Genomic DNA, 25,066 nt, shown 5'->3' with positions numbered 1-25,066 from the left:
CATGTATATATAAGGTAACAAAAACGCAACAATACTTATTTTCAGGTGATTATACACAAAAGAAAACATACTTATTATATTGTATTCCATTTTTGCCAATATATACCTGTTATGTTACACACTGTACCTTTAGTGTTTTTTTCCCCCTCATGTGATTAAGTGGTTGAAATTCAATACCACCACCCACTGCAAAACAAATGTAGGTATCTAACAACAAACTTTCTGTTTGTTTCATTATTTACATTTTTTAAAAAAATATTATAGTGGAATCAAATGAACAGCATTTCTTCATCCATTAATTTATCAGATTAGCCTTTTTTTGTGAAGCACTCAGTGCATATAATGCCCTTATTGTAAGGCATTTTGTGATGCATTTCTTGTATAAATCCTGCTGTATTTATTATTATTATTATTTGACCAGCCAAGGTAACCACAACAGCGTTTATTGTAATAGTTATTACCACATTTACAACTAACTTCTACTTTTATATTAGTACATTAAGCCAACATCTTAACACATCAATGTAAGTATATTAATTAGTTTGAGATTAATATAATAACAGACAACTCACAATTCTAATGAAAACATTTTTTTGTTAGTAGCATTGTAACCTCCAACATAGCTGCTTGTAAACTGGCAACCACCACTAACCAATTTACGAAAAAAAAAACAGACAGACAAATAATACCACTAATTTAAAAGAAGATGAACAGGGGTACGAGCATACAGATTTTAAAAAGTATATTTAACCAGAGTACTCGAAGGCGGAAAATCGCATAAGTTTCCAAAACCTTAATTCTGATATAACATCAACTCCCATAATGCATTTTAGGTGCACAAGAACGATGACGTCAAAGGTAGGCGCCCACAATACAGTGCCGGGAAGCTTCGAAGGCACAGCTGAACAACTTATATCCAAATAGTTTTGCGGTTTTTTAAAAATACATTTTAATGAATGCCAAAATAGCATAGGGCTTTACGAGAGAAGCCACTTAAAGTAATAACAAGATAATTTCTTACTTTTAATCGGACACACGCGCTATTAGCACTGTTAGCGGTTAGCTTGCATGTACAGTAGGGTGCGAGCTAATCACTCTTTTGTTTATGTTTCGACCTTCTGGTCTATAAGCCTGTTAGCTGTGACAATTAGCTCCCGAAGGTGAGTTCAACAGCAACATTTTGTGTTCGTCATATCTTCTTGTTGATGGTTAAGTTATATGCACTTAATTAACAAGTAAGTTATGATTTGTAGAAGTTTTTTTTGCCTTGAATTGACTCTGCATACCAACTGTTTTCTCATCTCTAGTATCTCGAAATTGCTGTAAGCTTAATTAAATGTAACATAATATATTTTCTGTGGTATAAGTGTAAAACGTGTAACATATAATCATGACTTTCCTCTTCAGAGCTCATAGAACAACAGCCTACAGCTCCAAAGAAGAAAGGATGCTCTGTATGTAGATGTTGCTTTGCACCCTGAGGCGCTGGTGATCCTCTTGTGAGCAGGATGCCTTACCACTGTGTGGCTTACGGATGCGGCAAAACTTCAGAAGATGGTGTGATACTTTTTAAATTCCCCAAGGACCCTGAGGAGTTTTGCAAATGGGAGAAGCAGGTCCAGCGCACCCGCACCCAGTGGATCGCCACTCCCAACTCGCACCTCTGCAGCGAGCATTTTGGCAGGGAGTACTTTGACTCCAAACCACCCACAGGAGCTCTGAAGCTGAAACCAGGAGCTGCTCCAACAGTGTTCCTCCGTCCACACTGTTCCTACTGCAATGGAAAGGGCTGCAGTAGCTGCCTGCCTGCTATCCAACATCGGGGGATCATTGCTGAACCAAGAGAGCGTACTGTAAGTTTGAGGAGATACTACGGTGGAGAAAAGTCACTGCAGTGTGAAAGAGTTTCTGTCATTCAGAGAGCTTTAAACAAACCTCTTGGTGGTTTACATGTTGATGGAAAGTTACAATCATGCTATTTATGTACCTTTTTTTTCTCCTCACAGGCAGAACAGAATAAAATAACGCCTATTCATTTTGGTAGTGCTGATGGAGGAGGTGATGAAGCACACCTGACAAGAGGAGGGATGAAGTTGGGAAAAGACAGAGAAGAACAACCAGGTGAGGTGCAAGTGATGAAATAGCATGTACATTTTATGTTTGTTGATTTAAATGGCATTTAACATTTTTAAGACAATCAAAAGAAGTGAGTGAAGTTCTCTACAAATAACTTTCATCCGTCTGTCCATCCATCCACCCATCTATGTATCTTGTTTTTATTTTATCACATCATTCTTATTGCTATTGTGCCTTACAAGTAAAGTCTGACTTGACTTGACATATACAAAATGTATTTATTTTCATATTTACAGTAGTGTGTGAGATGTGTGGCACCAGCGGCACCAGAAGCACCTTCTTTTCGAAGAGCAAGCGTTTCTGCAGTATTTCCTGCTCACGTTCCTACTCATCAAACTCCAAGAAGTCCTCCATACTGGCTCGCCTGCAGGTGAGACAAATATGTGATGTTGCTGCACATTAACAACTATGATGAATGATGAATTTGTTTGCTGCCACGTTATGTTTGTGGCATTTATCTCATGTAGAGGACGTAACATTTTGGAGAGAAGCTCTTTATACACAGGTACTGGTGTGAGCTTTATTTTTTACCCCAAAGCAAATGTTTGTCCTCTTTTTACTTAATGCACATCTCAATATAAACCACTATTATTTTATACTTGGAATATTTTCGTGTCATACCACTGTTTTTACCCCTGTTCATTGCTGCAGCTAACGATTACCTTTATGATCGATACATTTGCAGAATTTTCTAGAATAACCGTTTGGGCTATAAAATGTCAGAAAATAGTGAAATTGTCCATTCTACTTGCTCAAAATCCAAACTAATGTCTTAAACTTAATGTCTTAAAAGGCTTTGTTTTGCCAGTCCAAAATCCAAAGATATTCAGTTTCATATGATATAAAACAGAGAGAGGTGGGAAATCAACATATTTGAGAGGTTGAAAACAGCATGTTCTGCTATTTTTGATAGGAAAAATTACTTAAACAATAAAATGACTTTCACAATAGTTCTTGGTTATTTTTCTGTTGTTTGACTAATAGATAAGTCAACTAATTGTTGTAGCTCTGACTCTGACACTCAGAGTTTGTGTTTTTGACCACTAGGTGGCACCAATGGGGCAATTGCAGTTAATTGCTTTGCTTAATTAATTAATTACACCACCCCTCAGGGAGGTTGACACTGTGGACACATTATGTGACAAGAAATTTCCCTCAAAATGTTCAACAAGACTTTACCTGAGAAATGCGGAAAGAATTTGATGGGAAATAATCTGTTTTTTTTTTCTGAATTAAAAAGATAATATGGTTCTTTTTCTCCTTAATGCATACAAACTATCAGATTTTTTTTTCATTACAATTTTTTTATAACTATAAAGATAAAAAAATCTTGTTAATTTTTACTTTTATTCCTATTGCTGATATATTTTTTAATAAAGAAAAAATAAATTTTTCCCCCATGAAGACATTTCTCATAATTCTGTGATAATAATTTAATTTTAATAATTCAGAAAAACTAACATTTTTTTCCATCAGAATAATAATTTTGTTAATTTAGAAAAAGCAAGTTTTTTTTCCCATGAAAACTTTTCTCATAATTCTGAGAAAATAATCTTGTTAATTCAGAAAAACACCACATTTCTTCTCCATGAAAACTTTTATCTTTAATCTGACATAATAATTTAATTAATTTTAAAAAAGCAGATTTTTTCTATGAACCCCCCCCCCCCCATAATTCTAATATACTTATCCTGTTAATAAAAAAAAGCAGCAGGTTTTTCATAAGTAAATACACATGGCCTCCATAATATGATGATGACAAGTAGTTTCATATTAAAAGACTCAATGTTTTTATGGCTGCACCATTCCATCAAATAGACATTTTTGCACATAATTCCTTAAAATTCAACGCTAACAATACCGGTGCTGTCAAAAGTAGATCAAAACATTTTGAGTGTACCAAATGTATTAATATTTTGGTGTATATTTATGGTTCCGTGATTTATAATTACGAACAAACGGTGGCGGTATTTTACAAAAAGCTGTCGCGGTTGAAGAAACAAGGAGCAGAAGAAGAAGAGCACCGCGCAGGACTTGAAATACACGCACTGACCTGTGTGGGTGACTGCGGGCGTGTCTGACTCTCTTCACGCTTTAATTTAACGGAGACGTGTGCATATTAAATCAGCTCAATGGTGCACAAGTGTTGCGTTGAAGCCTGCTGGAACACGAAACGTCCGAACCTCGCCTTCCACCGGTTTCCAGTCGGAGACCCGGAGAGACTGAGGCAATGGCTGGTGGCTCTCAACATGGAAGTAAACACTCCGCTGCACGTCGTCAACAAGCTGTTCGTCTGCCAGAAGCACTTCGAGCCGGACGACTACCACGACGTCCTGTGCCAGCAGTCCCGCCGGGCCCGGCTCCTCAAGAACAGCGCCGTCCCCACCACCCATTTCAGATACACGCACTCCTCCGAGCCAGGTGACCCCAGAACCAGCGTCACTTACCTGGATCACCTGGTGAGTTAGCAGTGTGGTGGGGTTCTTCTGCAGCTAAGAGACAGGACAGCACCTGCAACACAATATATAATAAAACTTAAAAAAAAAAAAAGATATTTGCAAAATAAAAAGGGAATATGTTGCACCAAGCATAACACGAAAAATGGTTTTTATATTTATTTATTTTTTTAAATTGCATAGTATATTTTAACTTGTAAGACTAAAAGAATATATGAATTATCTCTATTTGTTTTTAATTGTAATATTTAATTTATTGATGATAAGGTGACTTCCTTATTTATAGAGGGGGAGGGTGCGGTGCAAAAAGGTGGAGGCATGTCAAATAATTAATTTTCTAAGTACTTGCGATGGACTTGTGGACTATGTTTTTATTTTGGTTGAAGGAGGGGCTATACAACTTTAATAGCTTGTATTTTGTATGCACTTTTCTTTAATTTTATTGTATTTTAAAAAAAATTTTTGCTAATAAAAACATCAGAAATATTGCATTAAGCTGTATATGAGAAAGGGTTTTTAGAATTTAAAAAAAACACGTTACCTGAACTTAACCTGAATTTTCTCTATTTGTTGTTAAACTTCACATTTTAATTTTTAATGATAAGCTCCCACAGCTCCTCCTTGGGGATCTGTAGGTGTTTGCCTCGGCTCCCTCTTCACCAAAACAATCCTGCGCAGCACCTGCAACACTGCAGACACTGCGCCAAACTGTGTGTCCTTGTCACGCTCTATTTTACTCTCACTTGTGAACAAGACACCAAGATACTTGGAACTCCTTCTCTTGGGGCAGCAAGTCTCTCCCAACCCATGGTGGGCAAAGAGAACCATGGCCTTAGACTTGGAGGTTTTGACTCTTATCCTGACTGCTTCAGACTTGGCTGCAAACCGCCCCAGTGTAATCTGGAGTCCTTGTTTGCACTGTCAGAATAAAGCTGCTCACCCGTGAATAGTGAACCAACTGTAAGTCAATGCATCGGCGTGCACAGAGCTATTTACCACAGACACAGGTGTTTCTTTCTTTTTTTTCACATATCAGGAGATAAAAACAGAATTTATGAGTCAAACTCTCAAAAAGGTTTCTTGGCAGTTTCTTGGTTTCTTGTCTCATTTCTCTATCCCCCTGCAGAACGTGCCCACAATCAGAAATAAACAGTCATGTGGCTAAATACGCTCTAGCCTGCTTCAGGTGGCCACAAGCATGAGGAAGATGAGACGACTTTGCTCAGTCTTTGTGCTTCTCTCTTCAGGGACGGCCCCCCACAAAAAAAGCCACAGTGCTGAACAAGGTGAACAAAACCCCTCCAGCCCCGACAGGACAGGATGGTGAGGCCACTAAACACACACACACATACACATACACAGAGGGTCTACTCAAAGTATTTCAGACACATTCTAGTGTCGTGTGAAGTCCATTGTATCTCAACACATATATCATGATACAAGACATGAGCTCTGAACGGAGCCATGCAATTCTGTGTCTGATTTACTTTGAAATTTTGCTAGTGTTTATTGCTTGTTTAAGATATTAAAGGGTGCTTATAGTACATGTACACACCAAACATGTCACAAAGTTTTACTTAAGTGTTGTGATTCCTTCATTCTTTTTGTTCTGTAGCACTGAATGCAGGTTTCGAATGGGGTGCCTACCTGGAGAAGGAAACATCTCTGGCTGCATCAGTTTCCTGCTTCAGACATGTAAGTCGGTTCTGCAAAGTGTAATCACTCACAGACACTAAAAGTTCTGGGATTTGCCTCTATTTATTTGTATCATGCCAAATTGTGTACAAGAGTTTGACCTGCATACATACAGCCTTGTAACAGAAACAAACACTGGTGATCTGTAAGGAAACATGTGACCTCCTGCCTGCAGGTTCCCCTGTGCTCCCAGTGGGATGACATCACTTTGGGGTTGAAGGTGGAGGTCCTGAACACAAATGCAGTCCTGCCCAGTAAAGTCTACTGGATCGCGACTGTCATCCAGATTGCAGGTCTGTCTATCTGTTCATTTTAACAGGCAATTCCACTGTGGAGTAATTTGGTTTATGGTTGTGAATTTCAGCAGTTGTTGCATTTATTTTTAATTGTTAAAGGTTCTCTCTGGAGTTTCTGACCCTTAGTAGGTAATTTTCTATGAGTGGTTCCCCTGCGTTGCTTATCTTCTAGAGATGGTATTCTATTTTAACTTCAGGATAGTTTACATCTATCAATCAATCAATCAAATCTTTATTTGTATGGCACTTTTCATACAAAGAGTAACACAAAGTGCCTCACAGAGATTAAAAACAATAACAGAAATGAAAAACATCAATGAAAATCAAGAAAAATACAGACAGCCTGACCCTCCCACCCCCACCTAGACGTACGCAACAACACACACACAATCATGTAGATCTATATTTACTTTATGGCAGATTCCCCCCCTCACTTGCTACTGTGGACTGGGAAATGAAATCAATGACTCAATTCATATGAAGACTGTTGATTTTTCTTCTGCGGAGCTGGTATCAAAAGTTATTTGGTGTCCGCTGTTATTCAGCCTGGTGAAGGCAGTTTGGCCGTCCGCTGTCCTCTCAGCTCCCAAGGAGCTGCTGCTGACAGATGGCTGCTTATGTGGACAGAGATGCTGAATGCAAGTTTGACACACCTTGGATTTAAAACTACTTTGTTCATGGCAATGATAGCAAAACTACTGATCACATTGTGTGACAAAATATGATGTCTGCAACATAACAAAATTCTCAAGGTGCACAACATGATAGAAAAGTGCCACGCACCACTTTTTTCTCTCCAAAATCCATAATTTCTGTCGATTGACACCAGGGTTTCCCACATACTCATCTATTTGTGGCGGGCCTTCATTCTTGCCCTCCTCCCTTCTTGTCTTCCAGGATACAAAGCCCTGTTGAGATATGAAGGCTTTGAGCACGACAGCAGCCATGATTTTTGGTGCAGCCTCGTTTCGGGAGAGCTGAACCCGATCGGATGGTGCGCTATGACGAGCAAGCTGCTGGTGCCACCACAAGGTGAGGATTCAAACCTGAAATACAGCCAATGGCTTTAGGACAGCAGACATGTGTTGTTACTGTTCTGGTTAGGCCATTTGATGAAAAATATAGAATGAAGCATTTGATTTTCATCATGATTAAGACAGCAAATATTGATTATTTTAAATATGCTGTGATTTGTTTTCATTTGACAAATTGAATGTTCATAGGTGTGAAGCAGGACATCCCAGACTGGAAGGAGTATCTGATGAAGAAGCTGGTGGGGGCCAACACTCTACCTGTTGACATCTACCTGAAGGTAAGACTGAATGATTTAGCGCATGAATGGTAAGCCATCTGTCTTGTACATGTGAAGAGTATCATGAATGTAATTTACAAATGTTGTTAAACCCTTTGTGATCTTGGCTTGATATACCTAAAATTAGCACAAAAAAAAAACAATCCAAAAAAAAAAAAAAAAAAAAGCAGGAAAGATAAGAAACAGAACCCCCCCCAAAAAAATTACCTGAAGAAAAGTGCAGAAAAAAGGTAAATATACATAATAATATTGTTATTTTTTTCTATCATCTTATTTTGAATGTATAAGTCTTATATTGTTCATAAATATTCATATAGTTTTATATACACACATATAATAACCAACCTAAGTTTTAGGTCATTTTCAGGTTATCTGTCATTTTTATTTGATTTATTTATTTATTTGGAACATTTCATACCAAGGTGCTGGTTGCCTTTTTCCCATGTTTTTGAAAAAAATCCAATTTCAAAAGTTTAAATACTTGAAAAAGTTGATGATCACTGTGCAAGAAAACTGATGTCCATCCAGGGATAATGTCGCTGAATTCATTGTTCTCTCCTCTCTCTCTGTTCTCTCTCTAGTTGGCAGAAAGCATGAAGACATCTTTCAGGATCGGTATGCGTGTGGAAGTGGTGGACCCCAGACACGTGAGTCGGACCCGCGTGGCCACCATAGACTCGATTATTGGTGGCCGTCTGCGGCTTGTGTATGCAGACCAAAGCGACGCCCCCGAAAACACCATCTCTGACTTCTGGTGCCACATGTGGAGTCCCCTCCTGCACCCAATCGGCTGGTCCAGCAATGTGGGTCATGCTATCAAAGCACCTGGTAGGTCTGAGATTCTTGATCAAACATGTGTGAATACTTGCATAAGAAATAAAATAAAATAAATTAGACATGAGCACAAACCACCTGAGCACTAGACACAAACATTGCACGCTCGTCTTGGACTTAAGTTTTTATCTTGTAATTTATCTTTATTTAAGTGGCATTAGAAAATAAAAATTAAAAAATGCTTCTCTTTCCTAATTATAGCAAACAGTGCAGAAGCTTCTGCCAGTTTTTGGAAGGGTATTAGTGACAGTTCATTCCTGCTCTTTAAAAGGGTAAGTAAATTGTTATTGCTCAAAAATAAATTTATCATGTTTTCCAAAAACAAACATAGAAACAACAGCTGGTTTTCATTGTAGCCCTTTTTTTTAATACTAACCAACATTGACTGTATTGTTGGGCCAGTGTGAAAATTTTCAAGACGGTTTAATATTTAGCCAAACACTGGACTGGCCTGGCCTGACCAGGCATCCCACTTTACCCAGCAGCTGCTCATGAGTGGAAAATAATGACGCCGTGCCCTAACAGCAAACTAGTGCCTGACAATCACGCCACATGGGAGTCACTCTGTCCACACTCAAACCATTAAATATGTGCTTCTGTTACTTCATGTAAACCAAACATGTAGCTGTGAGCTCATAATCAGACTGGAGACGTGAACACTTACAAGATATTAACTGGAAATTACAAACAACACAGGCAACAACAGGTAGCCAAGCTTGTTATTGGCGCTGATCATTTACTTCAGTGGTAACTTTCAGCTCCCTGGCAATCTGTCCATAGACAGCAGACACTTTATTTTGGTTTTTGTTGTGGAAAAAGTTTCATATAAATCATATCTTGTTTCAACTTAATGAATCAGCCATTCCTATTCCATTGTGGAGCTTTGAAAGTGAGCAATAGATTTAAAAAGAAACATGGCATTCAGCAAAATTTTCTCTGCCTGTCTCCTCTCATAACCTAGAAAAACGCATTAACTTTCAAGTAAACAAACACTGCATGCGCTGCTGTCTCCTCAACTGAAATTTGATCTCCTTCATGTTGCCAACACTGGCCTCGGCTCAGCAGTAAAATGCACACAACCTTCAAGACACTTTTATAAACATAACATATTATTCACGTTGTCGTATTGCATATTACTAATTCAATATAAGTTTGATATTGACAGTCACTGTATGATCTGCAGCCTAGATTTGTTTACATGGAGGGAGGTTTCTTCGAGGAAGGAATGAAGCTGGAGGCCATTGACCCTCTGAACCTAGGAAGCATCTGTGTGGCCACTGTACACAAGGTAAGACAGCTGTTTGTGGTTTGGTTGTGTGTTGCGTTTGTTTATTCTTGATTTTTTTTATCTCAACTATGTAACCTTCTCTTAAACACACTAACTTCCACACTGTTGTCTGTGTTTTTGACTCCACTCTTCCTAGGTGCTGTTAGATGGCTACCTGATGGTGGGTATAGATGGCACCATAACAAACGACGGCTCTGATTGGTTTTGCTATCACGCCTCTTCTCACGCCATCCTTCCCATCGACTTCTGCAAAAAGAATAACATTCCTCTCACTGTACCTCAAGGCCAGTATGAACACAGCTCAGCTCACACTTTTCCCCAGCACAGTTTGCTTTTATCATCCTGTTCTCAAAATGTATGCATCATTTATTTATTATCTTTGCAGGTTATGACTCTCAGACCTTTACGTGGGACAAATACCTGAAGGACACCGGAGCCAAAGCTGCACCAGCTCGACTGTTCAATGCTGTAAGACAGAAAATTTAAACCTGGTGTAGCATTCGAAGCTGTGCTCTAATACATATAAAACATATGCATGCACAGCATATGACCCAGTTTGTCCTTTCTTAATCAGGACTACCCAGGTCACGGCTTCTCTCCCAACATGAAGCTGGAGGCGGTGGACTTGATGGAGCCGCGCCTGTTGTGTGTCGCCACAGTGAAGCGTTGCGTCGGCCGCCTGCTGCTTATCCACTTTGACGGCTGGGAGGACGAGTTCGACCAGTGGGTTGACCACCAGTCTCCAGACATTTACCCTGTTGGCTGGTGCGACCTCATGGGCTATCAGCTCCAGCCGCCTCCTGGACTCGGTAAATGCCTCTAATTAATAGAAATACCCTTTAGTGTGTTGTAAAGTTAATGTTAAAGGGTGACTGAGGTATTTTTCAACTGGACTCTAATTGACCATGTTTTTACGTCATAAGTGACTAAAAGGGTCAATGGAGACAACAGTTTTTGAAACTGGTTCAGTGCTGAGTGAGAGAGCTGTAGCTGTAGCTGTGACACGGACTGCAATGTAACTAGGGCTGCCCCCTGAAAGTCATAGATTGAAATTATCAGTCGGAGATTTCTTTGTGTTATTGTTTTTTTCTAGTCAGTGTGCAGTGTATTTCTGAGGACTTTTGGCCCCCAGATTTTGCTGCAGAGTGAGCGCTCTTCACTGTGATGTTGTTCTTTGGTACAGGCAGCTGCAGACACGGCATGGAGGAGTGACTTTGCACCATAAGGCTCCGTAATAACATTTTCTTCTGCTTTTTTCATAGAAGTGGTGAATTTACAGTTCACAACAACTTAATAACACAGTCTCTGGCTATTATTTGATATCTGGTGAATGTTGCACATTTCAGACCCACCATTAACGTAGATAGCTTGTTTACTTTATTATGTGAATGTCACTATAATAGTGAATGTCCCACTGAGCCCTGTCCAAACTTTCAAACGTTGCATGGAAGAAGAAGACATTTTTGTACTGAGTGGGATGTGTGCCTAAATGTAACATTAATGGGCAATTGTGCACTGTTTTTATCACTGACAGGCTCAGATTGTTATTCTAAGTGCTTGATAACATTATGGAAAGGATCCCTACAGAGAAAGACCTTTTTGTTAAAGAGTGAGATCATTTTTGTTTAACCAGAAACGGCCCTAAAATCACCATCCGCAAACGAAACAATCTCCATTTAAATAAACGGTAATTTTAGTCCAGTAATTTAATTTCCACTGGTCCAACAATGACAAAATCTAATTTGTTAAAATAAACCCTTAATTCACCCAGTTAAATGTGAGAATTTGCTGGCTCTATACCTGCTAGAATGAGTCTATACATGCTAGTTTATTTAATTGGAGCCTAGTGGGTTTGCCAGTAGGAATTTTGGGGCTATTTTTGGTTAAACAAAAAGGATCCCACTCTTTAACAAAAGGTTTATCACTGTAGTGATCCTTTCCATAACATTGTCAGACACTTAGAATAACAACCCAAGCCTGTCAGTGACAAAAACAAACACTTGCAGTGGATGTAAGTTGATGCACAAATGTCCCAAGTGGTTACATTAAAGCCTGGTTTGATGCTGCCAGCTGCAGTGCTCTCACTCAATACTGGACAGAGTTTAAAAAGTGTTGTTCCCATTAGACACTGACATAAAAATGTGGGTAAGTAGAGTCTGGGTTGAAAATGACATAATTATCCTGTAGGTCTTGAAGTGGGCATTTGAGCCAGTTAATCCTGATTGCATTTGGATTAAAACTGTCCAACTGTCCTCTCTAAACTCCAGTCTATCATTATTACAGAGGAGAAACTGATGGTTGGTGGTGACAGGTGTTTTCTTCTGTTTTTCAGTTGATCTAGTGGAAACCCAGGTAGCACAGAACAAGAAACAGAGGCACTTTATATATGGGAAAAAAAGTAAGTTTTGACTAAGAAATGTATATGTTTTCTTGCCACAGAAATCAGATTAGTGTTTTCTCGCTTCTCAGTGTGAAGCTACTATTCTCTCACCTTCTTGTTTTTCTTTTCAATAGGAAAGAAACATAATGCAAAGAAGAGGCTTTCCCAGGAGCAAGCTAAAGACGATGCTGGTCAGCAGCAGCAGCCTTGGGTTGCTAGCACTGATAGTCCTCAAAAGCAGAAAGATCTCAGTTTTCCTTCAAAAGTGTCTCTTGTCCAACCCAAGACTGAGCCAGAGGAGCAGGAGAGTAAGTGAGCAAACTCAAAAACACGATGTTAACTTTCTGTTGTTGTTGTAAGACGATTTTCTTACATAATTCCGTCTCTGTAGTCTTTTCAGTGCAGGTCAAAGTGGAGGAGGTGGAGATGGAGACCCCTATTGATCCTCCAGACAATGGTCAACAAGTCCCTCTGGGTCTATTGAAAAAAGAGGGAGGGGAGGAGAGCGAGTCGGGACTACATCGCACCTCGGAAAATGTAGAACATGAAAATACAAAACAGGGTGAAAGTGCAGCAGGAAGAAGTGAAGAGTTGTTGGAAGAGCGCTTTAGTGGTGAAAGCAACAAGGAGCAGAGTGAAAAGATGGGTGTAGAGGCAGGGAGCCAGGGAGAGGACAGCACCATGGATGAAACATCAGAGCAGGACACAACAGGAGAGGCTGCAGAAATGGAGACATGAGATAAGTACATTAAAGAATCAGGAGAGCTGTGGTAAAGGTAGATGAGCAAAGAGATATAGCTGGTTCTAAGATGGAGTTTAAAACGGAAATATATCTACCTAAAAAACACAAGATAAGACAGGCGAAAGCAGGCTAAAAATATCTCTGCCTCAAAAGAGAGAGAGAGAGAGCGTGTTTTCTGGCCGTAGATCCAGCGCGCAAAGCACAGTGAAAGTGAAAATGTACTGTTTGTTTTTCATATAGTTTTAGTGTTGTCCATCATGCAGCCAACCTACTTAAGATGAAATCGGCATCATTCCCATGGAAACTGTGCACACCACGGTCCAGTGTTGGATCTAATTAGTGTAATGGCAACAGAACGAAGTTGCCTTCGCTCGCCTCAACAGCAACTGCTCTTCATATCCACCGATATGATCTTATTAGCTCAGATCGATCTGACTACAAACTGATCGAAAGGAAGCCTTGAATATGATAATCTGTCTGTTTGTTCTTGAATTAACCATCATGCAATTCAAACTGCTATTGTGAAACAATAAAAACATATAAGTTCGCTTTTGCTGCATTCACAGGCCAAATGGACATGCAAAAAAAAGAAACTGAAAGTTTGCCAGTCCTCCTGTGTGTGATCCAAGCGCAGGGGTGGCGGACTCCGCCACTACTAATAAAAACAACTTTATAGAGAAGCTATTAAAGAATGTAGACACATTGACTAGCTATTGCTGAAAATATACGGACCAAAAAAATAGTATTGATTTTCTGAAAATATTAAGGCTTATAACTCCACACACCTTAAAGTCATTATTGCATAAAAAGACCTTCTCCAACAATACTTAACTTAAAGGTACAGTGTGTAGGATCAACGGCATCTAATTCCAGAAATGTCATATATAATATTTATAATTATGTTTTTATTGGTTTATTATCACCTGAAAGTAAGAATCATCACGTTTTAATTACGGAGCTGTTTATATCTACACAGGGAGCACATCCTCTTCCACGGAGATCGCCATGTTGCACCGCCCAGAATGGATAAACCAAACCCTGGCTTTAGAGTGGGCCTTTGCATTTTTATGTTGCCTTAAGTCCACCTCTAGTTAGCAAAGGGGCAAACCTCACTGCTAGATGCCACTAAATTCTACACACTGAACCTTCAATTTAAAACTACCTCAATTTCTCAATATTGCCCAGTCCCACTACACAGTAACATTAATGCAGAATTGATTTTAGTTTAACACGATTTATAATCTGACCTGTAAATACCATTCTGAAGGTCATTCTGGGTTGACATAGCAGACAAAAAAATGTGTTTGTAATGTTTTATTTTTTTCCTGTTTTGTATCCAGATATGTTCTTTTTTTAAATGAATATAAAACCATTGATTAAAAAAATTCTGTTCCTCAGCTTGACTCGGGATATCTAGTAAAGTACATTCTGCCGTTGTGCTGTAGTGGTTAAGGATAACTAGCATGAAGCCAAAAATTGTATCATTTTTGAGCAAGACTGAAACGTCCGACAGAACTGCTCAGGAGCTCGACACAATGAGAATGTTAATCTAATGCTGTGAAGGTGAAGACGAGCAGTGCAGAAAAAGAGCATGCATGCTCGGTGTAGGTTCCCCGGATGAAAGAAAATCTTTTTGATGAAACAGCAAAATTGAAATACTGCAAAACTGATGAAAAGCTGACTGGCAGGATGTGTAAATCAGTCTCTGCAGGTCGTAGAAAGTTGAATCCGTGGTTTAACCTTCGAAAGGTTGTCTCAAAACATCAGTACAAACGGCAGCAGGTTCAAGCTATGTTGCGTCTCTTGGTGGTTTTCTTAGCTGCTGCCGGTTTTGTGGTTGGACTTTTGCGAAGTTTGGATTTAGCCTTGAGCATTTTCACCTGCCGAAGGCCGTTGAGGTGCATTGGTTTGGGTTTGGTTGCCTTGGGTGCATTGGCAGGCTTTGGGGTTGGGGGAGAAGGGAGGCTCTCGCCCCCAGGACAGGCTTTGAAGACGTGGACGTCCTTGACCCTGCGACCCCTCAGTTCAGGGGGATTGGCGCAGGTGGCACGTACCTTCAGATTAACTTGCTCAATCCACCTAGATAAAGGGAGAAGATTAAAATATTTTATTAAAACTGAGAAACTTGTTCTCCTTTCCATCAAATTAGCTCTGGTTCTTGAACTGGTTTTGTTTAGGACTCTTGGAATTCAGTGCTCTCTTGCTTTTTCAACCAGTTTTGATGGAAAGCATTGTTGTCAAAGACGTGTCCACACTGAAGAGCATTGCACATGCAGTATGCAAAGAGCAAGATGCCAGATTGCATCATTTACTTGCAAGCTTTTGATCTGTTGTTAAAGATGTTTTTTCATCCATAAATACACACGGACCAACTATTAATGATGAGAAGATGTAGGTGCAAGACCCTTTCCAACCTGTAGATTGTGACATACCTATTGATGTCATCACAGTTCACACTTCAGGTTATAGAAAACCTGCTAGATTTTGGTTCCAGCTGGGAACCAGCTGTTTGGGCTCCAAGCCAATTCATTTTTGGTCTGAATGCTCTGAACAGTTCAAAATTAGGTGCGGGATCCAGAAACCAGAACAGAACCTGTTCCATGTTGGTGGAAAAGGGGTTTTAGTAAGTTTAAGTATTAGTGGAGTATAATTCAGTTTTCCCACTATTTAAGATTTTTTAAAATGTATTGGTTCAAGGCGAGAAAGTTATTCATTCATTGTATAGACTATAAAAGAAGTGGGCGTCTGAAAAGTGACACCAGTTTGAAAGTGCAATAAACTTTGCATTCTTTCTAAAATTTGGTACAAATGTCCATTTGGACTCGAGAACGAATCGATTAGAATTTGGTGGTCAAAGGTCATAATGACCTCACAAAATATGTTTCTGGCCAAAACTCAACAATTCATGCGCTAATTGTGACAAAATTTCACAGAAATATCTAATAGGATAAAGTGATGATATGATGACAGATTACATACCTAAGAGGTAAAAGGTCAATTTCGTTTGCTAGATATTGGGTTCTTAACGAGTTAAGGAGTTCAAGTTTTAACAACTCTTGTTGGTCAAACCCCAGACTTTCCAGACTACACTCGTGCTGTGGTTGTCTTACATGCGTAGTGGCAGCAGAGGGCAGTCGCACATCAGAGGATTGTCGGCCAGGTTGATGACCTCCAAGGAAGTGAGAGGGTTGAAGTCAGGCACCTCCTCCAGCTGGTTTCCCTCCAGGAAGAGACTCCTCAAGCCTGGACCCACGCCTGCCAGGGAGTTCTGTGACATCTGGATTGAGAGAGAGAGATTGTAAGTAGTAGCTTTAGAGAGTTCAAGGATGGGTTTGGGGAAAAGAGGAGGTAAGAGGAGGGTATGAAGAGAAAGGTCTAGGCTGCTGCTACAGTATTCCTACAGCTTGCCCAAAATGTAAGACTTTTTAATGCCACACGGAAAGAAATTTAAGACTAATTTTACAATGACTAAAATTGAAGAAAAAGAAAACATGATCCAACATCAATTTCTTAGGGTCAGGGACAATATTGGAGATGAAAATACCAATGGCCACACACTAGATCATGCTCCCGTAAATACTTAACAAGATGCCATGTTGAGCTACGTGCTCTTCATCAGAAAGATATCTGGCATGTAGCTTGAAACTAATCTTGGGGGTTTGAAAGATTAAGACATTTTAGTACCAATTAAGGTCTTATTTTAAGCTAAATTAATTCAACTCTGTTTAAGGAACCGCAGGCACCCTATACTAACCTTCTCCAGCCCCATGTTATCCAGATACAGCTCCTTCAGTGTTCTCTCCAAAGGTCGGAAAGCATTTGGCCCCACCCAGCGAATTGAATTCCCAGACAGCCTCAGGTCTCTGAGGTTTCCCGCCTTGCTCAGCGCCTCAGTGGGCACCTCCTTCAGCTTGTTCCCTCCCAGGTGGAGCGTATCGAGGTCGCCGGCCTGGTCCAGAGCCCTGGGTGACACATGATCGATGGCGTTCCCGGTGAGGTAGAGTGCTCTGAGGCCCTCAGCTCCGGCCAGGATGTCTGCCTCCAGCTTGGGGATTGAGTTGTTCTCTAGGTGAAGCGCCAGCAGACTGGGCACCAGTTTGAAGGCCCCTTTGGGGAAACCGGTGAAACGGTTCTTCTCAAGGTGGAGGTATGTCAGCTGAGGGAGGCCTGCGGATTTCAATTATGGAAATTTCAGTCTTGAGATACAAGTCACAATAATGCAACAAAGGCTTTTCTCTACAAATTAATAACCTTTAAATGCGTCAGGGCTGAGGGATGTGAGGTCATTCTCTGACAGGTACAGGTAGATCAGTCCCTTCATGCCACTGAAAGCCCCGCCCTCCACCTCCACGATCTTGCAGCGCTGCAGATGCAGGGATACAACCTGGGCGACACCGGGGAAGCTGTTGCTGGGGATGTAGTGGAAGTGGTTGCCACGCAGGTCGAGGAGACGTGTGTTGGGAGAGAAACCCCGAGGGACTTTGGTGTGACCGCGGTTCTCACACGAGGAGTGGTGTGTCTCAGCCTGAAGGTAGGAAGATAATGGGAATGTAAAGGACATTTCAGGTGTTTCCATCTTTTATAGTGGTGTTTGGCAACAGAAAATCTTAAAGTGATTTTTTCAAAAATAAGCAGGGAAGAAAATGAACAGTTTAACATTTTAACCTTTTTTTCACATTTTAAGATTTTTTTTCAAAAACATAGAAAGAAGGCAAACAGCAACAAAAGAAGGAATGACCCAGAAATTAATAAAAAACAAGTAGAAGTAAAAAGAAATTATAATTGTAAAAAAAGAAAGAGAAAGTGCTTAAAAAATTATAATTACTGTGAAACCTAATTGCAAATATATGATTATGAATATATTTTTCCCTAGCTCTTTTTCTTATTTTTTCCCTTGACATTTTTTTCCTAGCTTACTTTTTTTTAAAATTTGAAATCTGATTTCTTGCAATTTGTGAAATGTTTCTTACAGAGTTGCTCATTCCCTTTTATTTCCAAATTATGGTCAGGGTTCAAAGTTTTAAATATTTGTGAAAGGCATCTTTTTTCTTTTCTTTGGGGGGGTGACCCATTTTTAGGTGGCAAAAAAACAACCTAATTGGGGCAGGGCTTGCTTAGTGCTGTTGTATTTTCTTTATATGGCACAAGGACTTTCTACCCAGAACTTATCGAAATAATCATCGAGATACTGATGAAGGTGGCAGTTCAATGTGCCACTTTGAAAGTATGGCTATAGGACACTCCACTCTGCTCACATCATGGATGTTGAATTAATTACTTGGTATCTCTTTAAAGGTAGTGGTTTTCTAATTTTAAAACGATACCCCTTCTTTAGTCCGTAAACTGAAAAAGTAAATCTAAAAACATACAGCCCACTCACCTCGCAGACACAGTTGGCAGGACACTTGACCTTGTTCTCCGGTTCTTGTGTGGGTCGTGTGATCCGGGTTGCCTCCTCGAACTCGGCCTTCAGCATGGCCTCCTGGCTCTGACAGCGCAGCTCAGGAGGCTGAACGGCCTCCAGGTTTTCCCCCGACAGATGGGCCGGTCCTCCACATGTTCCTATCAGCTTCACCTTGTTCCGGATCGACCACTCCCTGCAGTGACGTAAATGGATTTAAAACATTGTGGCCTAGAAGTCAGCCATCAGTTCGAAATCCACAAAGGTGCGTTATACCTGAGTGGACGCAGGTAGCAGTTGCAGTAGATGGGGTTCCCAGCCAGGTTGAGGCGTGCCAAATTGGGTGAACCTTCAGAGAAGGGCTGGATGACTCGCAGCTGGTTGTTGCTGATGTCCAGGTGGACGAGGTTGGGGCATTTTGATACAGCTGTGTTGGCCATGTCCTGCAGGGACATGTGGTCCAGGAAGAGATGGGTCAGTTTGGCCATGGACACCACCTCCTCTCCGAGGTAAGTCATCGGGTTGTAGCTCATATCAAGACGGGTCACCTCTGGGAGTCTGGACACAGGGAGGAAGAAGTGTGGAAATTTAGGATGGAAATTTCAGGTTTGTAGCTAAAATATATCAGAGCTGTTTTCCCCCCAAGACACAAAGTGTGCTTTCAGCTCTTAAGATGGTTTGTAAAGTGTGTTCTGACAGGTACGTTTTGGATTCGGTTTTAAGGAAAACATTGATGGCGAAAGACATCAAAAGCCGTTTAAAACCATCAGTATATTCAGCCGTTGTGTGGCCTGGGGTTCACTACATGGGGTTTGTTTTGCGGCCGTCTTAAATAGATGTCCACAGGAATGGCAAAAAAACACCAGTTTTCATAACTTTTGAACCAGATAACATTCAAAAACAAATGAACCCACTTTTTCATATAATTTTGATACCATGAATCAAATGGAAAAGTCATTTACACAATACAACCACTCCTAATTTGTAAAAAGCAGACAAATGACACATTTCCAACACTTTATCTTAAGGTGTTTTGTTCCTCAGTAGTTGCAATAGCAAACTGAAACTAGTTTATTCTCTTACATCAGTTGCAAAGTTATTAAATGGATTAGGTCAATGCACCAGCATGTTGGTGAGGAGGACCTCAAACCTGACGAAGCAGGATTAATACTGTTGAGTGCTCAGTGTGACTTGTGTTATAGAAGCTTTGAAGTTTCGCCAGGTTGTCAGTATTCACAAAGGAGACTTCTTGCCGAAGTTACCCACATATGTTTGGTTGGTCATTAAGTCCGTTCTAAAGATTGGTCTAAACAAAGACCAACTTAGCAGAACCAGACTTAGTTAAAACCAGTTGGTGCGAGCGGCTCCAGACCTTTAATCTAATCCATGTGACAGTTGTCTGTAGCTCTGTGGCAGTTCATAGAGGCCACTGACACCTAGATAGTGCCATATGTCGAGCAGCGTACCTGGTCATGGTCTCAGTGGGGAAGAACTGCAGTTCATTGTGGTCCAGACTGAGACGGGTGAGCGTGAACAGACCAGCGAAGGCTTCAGTGTCCAGGTAGTTTAGAGAGTTGTGACTAAGACGAAGCCATTTGATGTTCTGCAAACCCTGGAGGGAGAAGATGTTGGTTTTTAATTTAAAGGTACAATGAGAGGAGACCTCTCAGTTTGCTATTTTGAGGTGTGTTTTGTTACCTGGAAGGCCATGTTGGGGATGTAGACCAGCTGGTTGTGTGTAAGCGATAGCAGGTTGAGGAAGCCGAGCTGAGAGAAAGCTCCGGGCTGGATCTCTTCCACACGATTTCGGTCAATCATGAGTTGTTTCAGGGAGGACAGGCCGTCAAAGGACTCCTGGAAAAGGAAGCAGAGGATAGAAAGTTTTTACTCCGCTGCACTGAAAATGTGTTCGTGGGTGGTAGAAGTAGTTCTGCGGGGTGTGTGTGACGACCTGGTAGAGGATTTCAATATTGTTGTTGGCCAGATTGAGGAAGACCAGGCGACCGAGGCCGCGGAAAGCCCCTTCCTTCACCCTGCGAATGTTACAGCGCTGCATCGACAGGTGAGTCAGGTAGGGAGTGTGTTTGAAAGCCCCGGTGGGAAGTTCCTGGATGTCGTTGCCTCGAAGATCTAATTTCACCGTGATCTATAAAGAAAGAGAATTAATTATCATAATGGAACTAAGCATACAACAGAAATGTGTGTGTGAATGAGAGACCTCGTCAACAGTAGGAGGAACTTGGGTCAGGTTCTTGTTGACGCAGGTCACAGTGAGCTGAATCTGGTCACAGATGCACTCCTGTGGGCATTTTGCTGTCTGTGCTGCAGGGATGAAGAGGAGGCTGAGCAGCAGGACCCAGAGGGTGTCAGGACAGAGCTGGGAGAACATCTGAGAGGGAAAATAATCGTCAAAAAAAAGCTTGTTTTTCTCGCATGCCTCCAGCAGACGATGAATCCAAAAACAGCAAATATTCTTGATGAAAAGAAGAGGGCTGCATTTCACAACAGCAAAACTATATCAAAATATCCCTTTACAAACTCTCATACAACTTATGCAGCATAATCCTGAGTAATAATTCCCAAACAAGCACAATTCAAGCACTGTATTAAACAAGATACGTTAAAGTTTGTTAATGGATGTTTTGATATAGTTTTTAATTTTTTTTTTAATACTGTTAAAATAAAGTTTACACATATATACAGTATCTATCTATCTATCTATCTATCTATCTATCTATCTATCTATCTATCTATATATATAAATATATATATATGTGTGTGTGTATACTATCTTAAATAGGATTTTAGTACAAATGTCCAGAAATATGCAGACATAAATGATCATGTGAAAATAAATAATGCTTTATATATATATTCATGTTATCTCTACTTCTTTTTTCCCTCATTTTTAAAATTGAGTTATTCTTGTATTTATTCCTTTATTTATTTCAACATTTATTGCCCTGTTCTTTGACAGAGTTATTCGTTTTATGACTCCAGTCCCATGCATCATCTAACAACCCGTCAGACTTCAGACTGTGATGCTTCTAGGGGCCTGAACACCATGCATGTTGGGAAATGTGGACTAAGTAACAGTAAGTGTTTCTATGTAGAGAAATAAAAAAAAATAAATGTGTGTTACACATTAAGGCAAAAGTATCAATAATGTGATAATACATCCATTATAGAGAGACACTTTTCTGCAGAATGAGTAGTTAAACTTTTCTTATTTTGATTACATTTTAGCTGATAACAATTATATGCTTTCACATCAGTATAATCTTAAATGCAGGACCTTGTTATTGAGTATTTGTTTACAGCATGCAGGTGAAATCAAAATGTAAAGAGGGTGCAAAGCTAAGAAACAAACATGGGGCCCTACAGAACTTTTTTTTTTCCACCACGGCCTGAAAAAAATATTTTTAACACTAGAGAAAGGTGTGTGGGTGTGTGTCACAGTGTTTTCCATTTCCCCAGTCTGACGAACAATTCCTCCATCATTCTGTACTTTTGGGGGATTAGTGTTATTCTGCTCAGATCGGGCTGCCCCGGTCTTCACTGGAATGCCTTAAAACCACATTCCCATGTGGGATCAGCAATCTTGATCCGCAGGAATGGACATGAAAAGCTTCACAGCTCCACACTCTCAAATTTGGAGTCTTAATAAACTGTTGGCCTGGTGAGATGGTGCCATGCTGTAACCTTTCTGTCCAAAATTTTGCACTAAACTCCAGACTCCGACTTGTTACATCACCATCTTCTTTGAAATCAATTTTTAGGACTTTTATCGAGAGGTGTTCCTATAATTTCTTTATAAAAGTTTTTTTACATCTATTTTCATTCTTAGTGTAAAGCATACTGGGTTGCACTGTACCTTACTCCTGATATTGCACTTAAGTCTTGCGCTGCTGTTTTTTTTTTAATTCAACCATAGTTTTCATATTTTTCTTTTTTTTAATTTTTGTTTTGTTTTTCTTTAATTTCCTGTGTGTGTATTTTAATTTGATTTTTATGTGTACAGTTGGTTTTGATAAGTGCAATACAAATAAACTTTATTATTATAATTATTATTATTGCCAAATCCATGAAAACGCGAACCATGTAAATAAAAACACTGAAAATTCGCTTACAGATTATTTGTTATGTACATTTTAAGGTTCCAGTAGGCTTTATGATATTTCAGCAGCATACCGCGTTTTGTTTCTAAGACCCCCTGAGTAGAGAGAGGGGCCAGGAAACTAGAGACGGAGGAATTTTCTCCCCGGCCGGACTGTTTGTCCGCGTCCCCCCGGGGATCAACAGTCCCGACCGCAGAGGAGCGCCGCGCCGGCTGCGCACAAAGACGCGCAGTGTCTTTCCCTGCCGGTGTTGTGCCAAAAATCGTTTCCCCCTGAAAAAAAGCATGTCCCTTGGCCAGTGACGGTGAGAAAACTACTCTAGTGCTTTTACCAAAAACGATTTGGCAACATTTTTTTCTTGTTTTCAACATTGATCCGTGCGTAAATTGGAAATGTTGGTTTAGTAAATAGTTATTATATTGTCTAATAAAAAAAAAAATACCAGCCTTGTATTTATTCATAATGACAACATAAAGAAAATATAACGTCTCCGATGTGACAAAGCTTAAGTGTATTTTTCTTCTTTTTTTGGAAGATAAATGCGCAAAATTGGAAGAAAAAAAAACGCGCTCACATGACTGGATAATTGTGCGAGCGATTTGAGTATTTATCTTGCAATTTTAGTTTTCTGTGTCCATCTGTCAACATCACAGTCCCTCGAATCAATGCACGCGTTCAAAATCCAAACATTTGACAATTTACCGTAAGTACAGGGTTCCATTTTACGCACAGACTCACCGTGCTTTTCGTCGCGGTTCCGTCCGGCTGCGGCTCGCTGACTGGCCGCTGACTCTCTCACGGTCTCTGCTCCCTCTCTCTGCTCTTCCCCCGGCTGTCCCCCATCCAAAACAAACTCCGTTTATCCCTTCATTCACTCTCGCACACACCCCTCCCTCCGACACAAACACACACCTCCACCTCTGGAGTTTGCACACTGCACCACTCAGCCTGTTAAAGGACTAGATAGCTACAAAACGGTAAAGTTGTGCAGCCATTGGAATTTTTATCTCAGCCTTCCTATTCCGGAAAATACATACTCACATATAGACAGACCAAGAGTCAGGTTTGTTAGATGAGTGTTTTTCACTCTTGTCCTATTTCCCAGCACATTTTTTTAAAATAATAAAACAATTGTGGATTGAAAATAAAAGAAATATCAGGTAATAAAAGTGATTGTGGTCCCCTGAGCCCTGCACAGTTGTGACCTGGCTCAGTGCACAAAGATGCACACACATGCTGTGTGTATTCAGGCTCCTGCATGCACCCCTATTCCTGCTCAAAGTCTGATGCATACAGCAGCACCAGGACTTGAGCGGACCTTATGAGCAGCCGTGTGAGGGTCGGGATTAGACAAACTGTCCTACAACTTTTTCTTCCTTTGCCATAGCTTTTTATTTATTTATTTAATAAGAAATGGAGAAAAAAACATGTAAGGGACTGTACTTAGTTTATCAGAGTAAGGGGGTTGGCCAGGGCGTGCCTTGAAAAAATAAGTTAATTTAAACTAAGAAAAATAAAACAAAACATATCTATCAAAACCCTCTCTGGTACTACAAATATGTGTCCTTGAACCTCCCATAGTGACTTGGGGAAAATTCATGACCCTTCCTTCACCATAAATAAAAAAAAACAAAAAAACAAAAAATCAGTTTTTGGCTGTGATAAACGGTGGGATTTAAGAGTTCTTTTTCTTTTTTAAAAAAAAAGAAAACATGCCTTTAAAACTGACATGTAGGGTTTGGGGTTCTGATGGTACTCAAAATATCAATATTTAAAGTTAATAATCATTCCCCTAAGACAAAATAAAAATGTAATATCCTCCCCACTGTTTAAAAATTATCTGAAGTACCTCCCTTGTGTTGCACCACCCCCTCCTCTCATAAATAACAGTCTCTTATGTATCCTATAAGTACAGATACTCCCACAGAATTCTGTGTGGCCATAGGTGATGACAGGGGTAAACTTCCTGTTGTTTTTATCGTTTGTGTCCCTTTTTATCATCCTGTGTCCCCTCTCTAGATTAGAAAACTTTTCGTAGGGCTGTGAACGCAGGGCATGTGGAACTCATCAGCAGTTTGAGGGTTTGAGTCACTGGATTGATTATTGATCTGTCGTTCCAGTCAGAGTTGATCAGATCAAATCGATGGATGAGAGAAGCAGATGCTGCAGAGGTGAGTGAAAGCAAACTTTTAGACCAAGTAGAATTAAGTTAAGTTTCACTGTCACTGCACCTGACATTCTGCTGCTCCATCTGTGCCCAGAGTATCCTTAGCATTTTGGCAGTGTGGTGCAACGAAAAACCGAACGGTGTATATTCCAACACGCTCCTATTGGACGGTCCAGCTCAAAAAATATGAAATCAATATGTGGCAGCAGATCACGGATGGCCATTATAAATAAATGTGGGA

General features: G+C 40.2%; 2 protein-coding genes and 1 long non-coding RNA gene across 5 annotated transcripts; 2 read left to right on the top strand and 1 right to left on the bottom strand.

The window, feature by feature from the left end:
* Positions 1 to 823: 823 nt before the first annotated feature.
* Positions 824 to 14,536, top strand: l3mbtl2 (L3MBTL histone methyl-lysine binding protein 2). Of its 3 annotated transcripts, none has more exons than XM_088069721.1 (18): positions 824 to 858; positions 1,408 to 1,853; positions 2,007 to 2,121; positions 2,373 to 2,506; positions 5,840 to 5,915; positions 6,208 to 6,287; positions 6,463 to 6,580; positions 7,481 to 7,615; positions 7,807 to 7,895; positions 8,477 to 8,723; positions 8,931 to 9,001; positions 9,913 to 10,017; positions 10,154 to 10,301; positions 10,403 to 10,485; positions 10,592 to 10,826; positions 12,350 to 12,415; positions 12,532 to 12,705; positions 12,789 to 14,536. In XM_088069721.1, exons 2-18 carry the CDS (start codon positions 1,509 to 1,511, stop codon positions 13,133 to 13,135), a joined length of 2,568 nt encoding a protein of 855 aa, XP_087925847.1. In that variant the 5' UTR covers positions 824 to 858; positions 1,408 to 1,508; the 3' UTR covers positions 13,136 to 14,536. The 3 variants fall into 3 exon arrangements, with proteins under 3 accessions (XP_087925847.1, XP_042363723.1, XP_042363724.2); XM_042507789.2 differs by lacking the exon at positions 824 to 858 and adding an exon at positions 870 to 1,160; XM_042507790.2 differs by lacking the exons at positions 824 to 858; positions 1,408 to 1,853; positions 2,007 to 2,121; positions 2,373 to 2,506 and adding an exon at positions 4,076 to 4,595.
* Positions 14,439 to 23,515, bottom strand: chadlb (chondroadherin-like b). Its single transcript, XM_042507791.2, has 11 exons — positions 23,397 to 23,515; positions 20,759 to 20,929; positions 20,492 to 20,686; positions 20,239 to 20,394; positions 20,007 to 20,152; positions 18,817 to 19,098; positions 18,520 to 18,736; positions 17,391 to 17,664; positions 16,894 to 17,306; positions 16,250 to 16,416; positions 14,439 to 15,218 (listed from the first exon to the last, which is right to left on the bottom strand). The coding sequence occupies exons 2-11, from the start codon at positions 20,927 to 20,929 to the stop codon at positions 14,924 to 14,926; spliced, it is 2,316 nt and encodes a 771-aa protein (XP_042363725.2). The 5' UTR covers positions 23,397 to 23,515; the 3' UTR covers positions 14,439 to 14,923.
* LOC148186360 (uncharacterized) lies at positions 21,421 to 25,047 on the top strand. Its single transcript, XR_015774929.1, has 3 exons — positions 21,421 to 21,635; positions 24,779 to 24,829; positions 24,920 to 25,047. It is a non-coding gene; the product is annotated as an uncharacterized LOC148186360 (long non-coding RNA).
* The last annotated feature ends 19 nt before the right edge of the window (positions 25,048 to 25,066 follow it).

This window comes from Plectropomus leopardus, chromosome 19 (assembly GCF_026936395.1).
Source record: "Plectropomus leopardus strain MGB_pleo_1.0 chromosome 19, ASM2693639v1, whole genome shotgun sequence".
In the NCBI taxonomy this organism is placed as follows: Eukaryota; Metazoa; Chordata; class Actinopteri; order Perciformes; family Serranidae; genus Plectropomus; species Plectropomus leopardus.
This window is presented reverse-complemented; position numbering and strand designations above follow the sequence as displayed.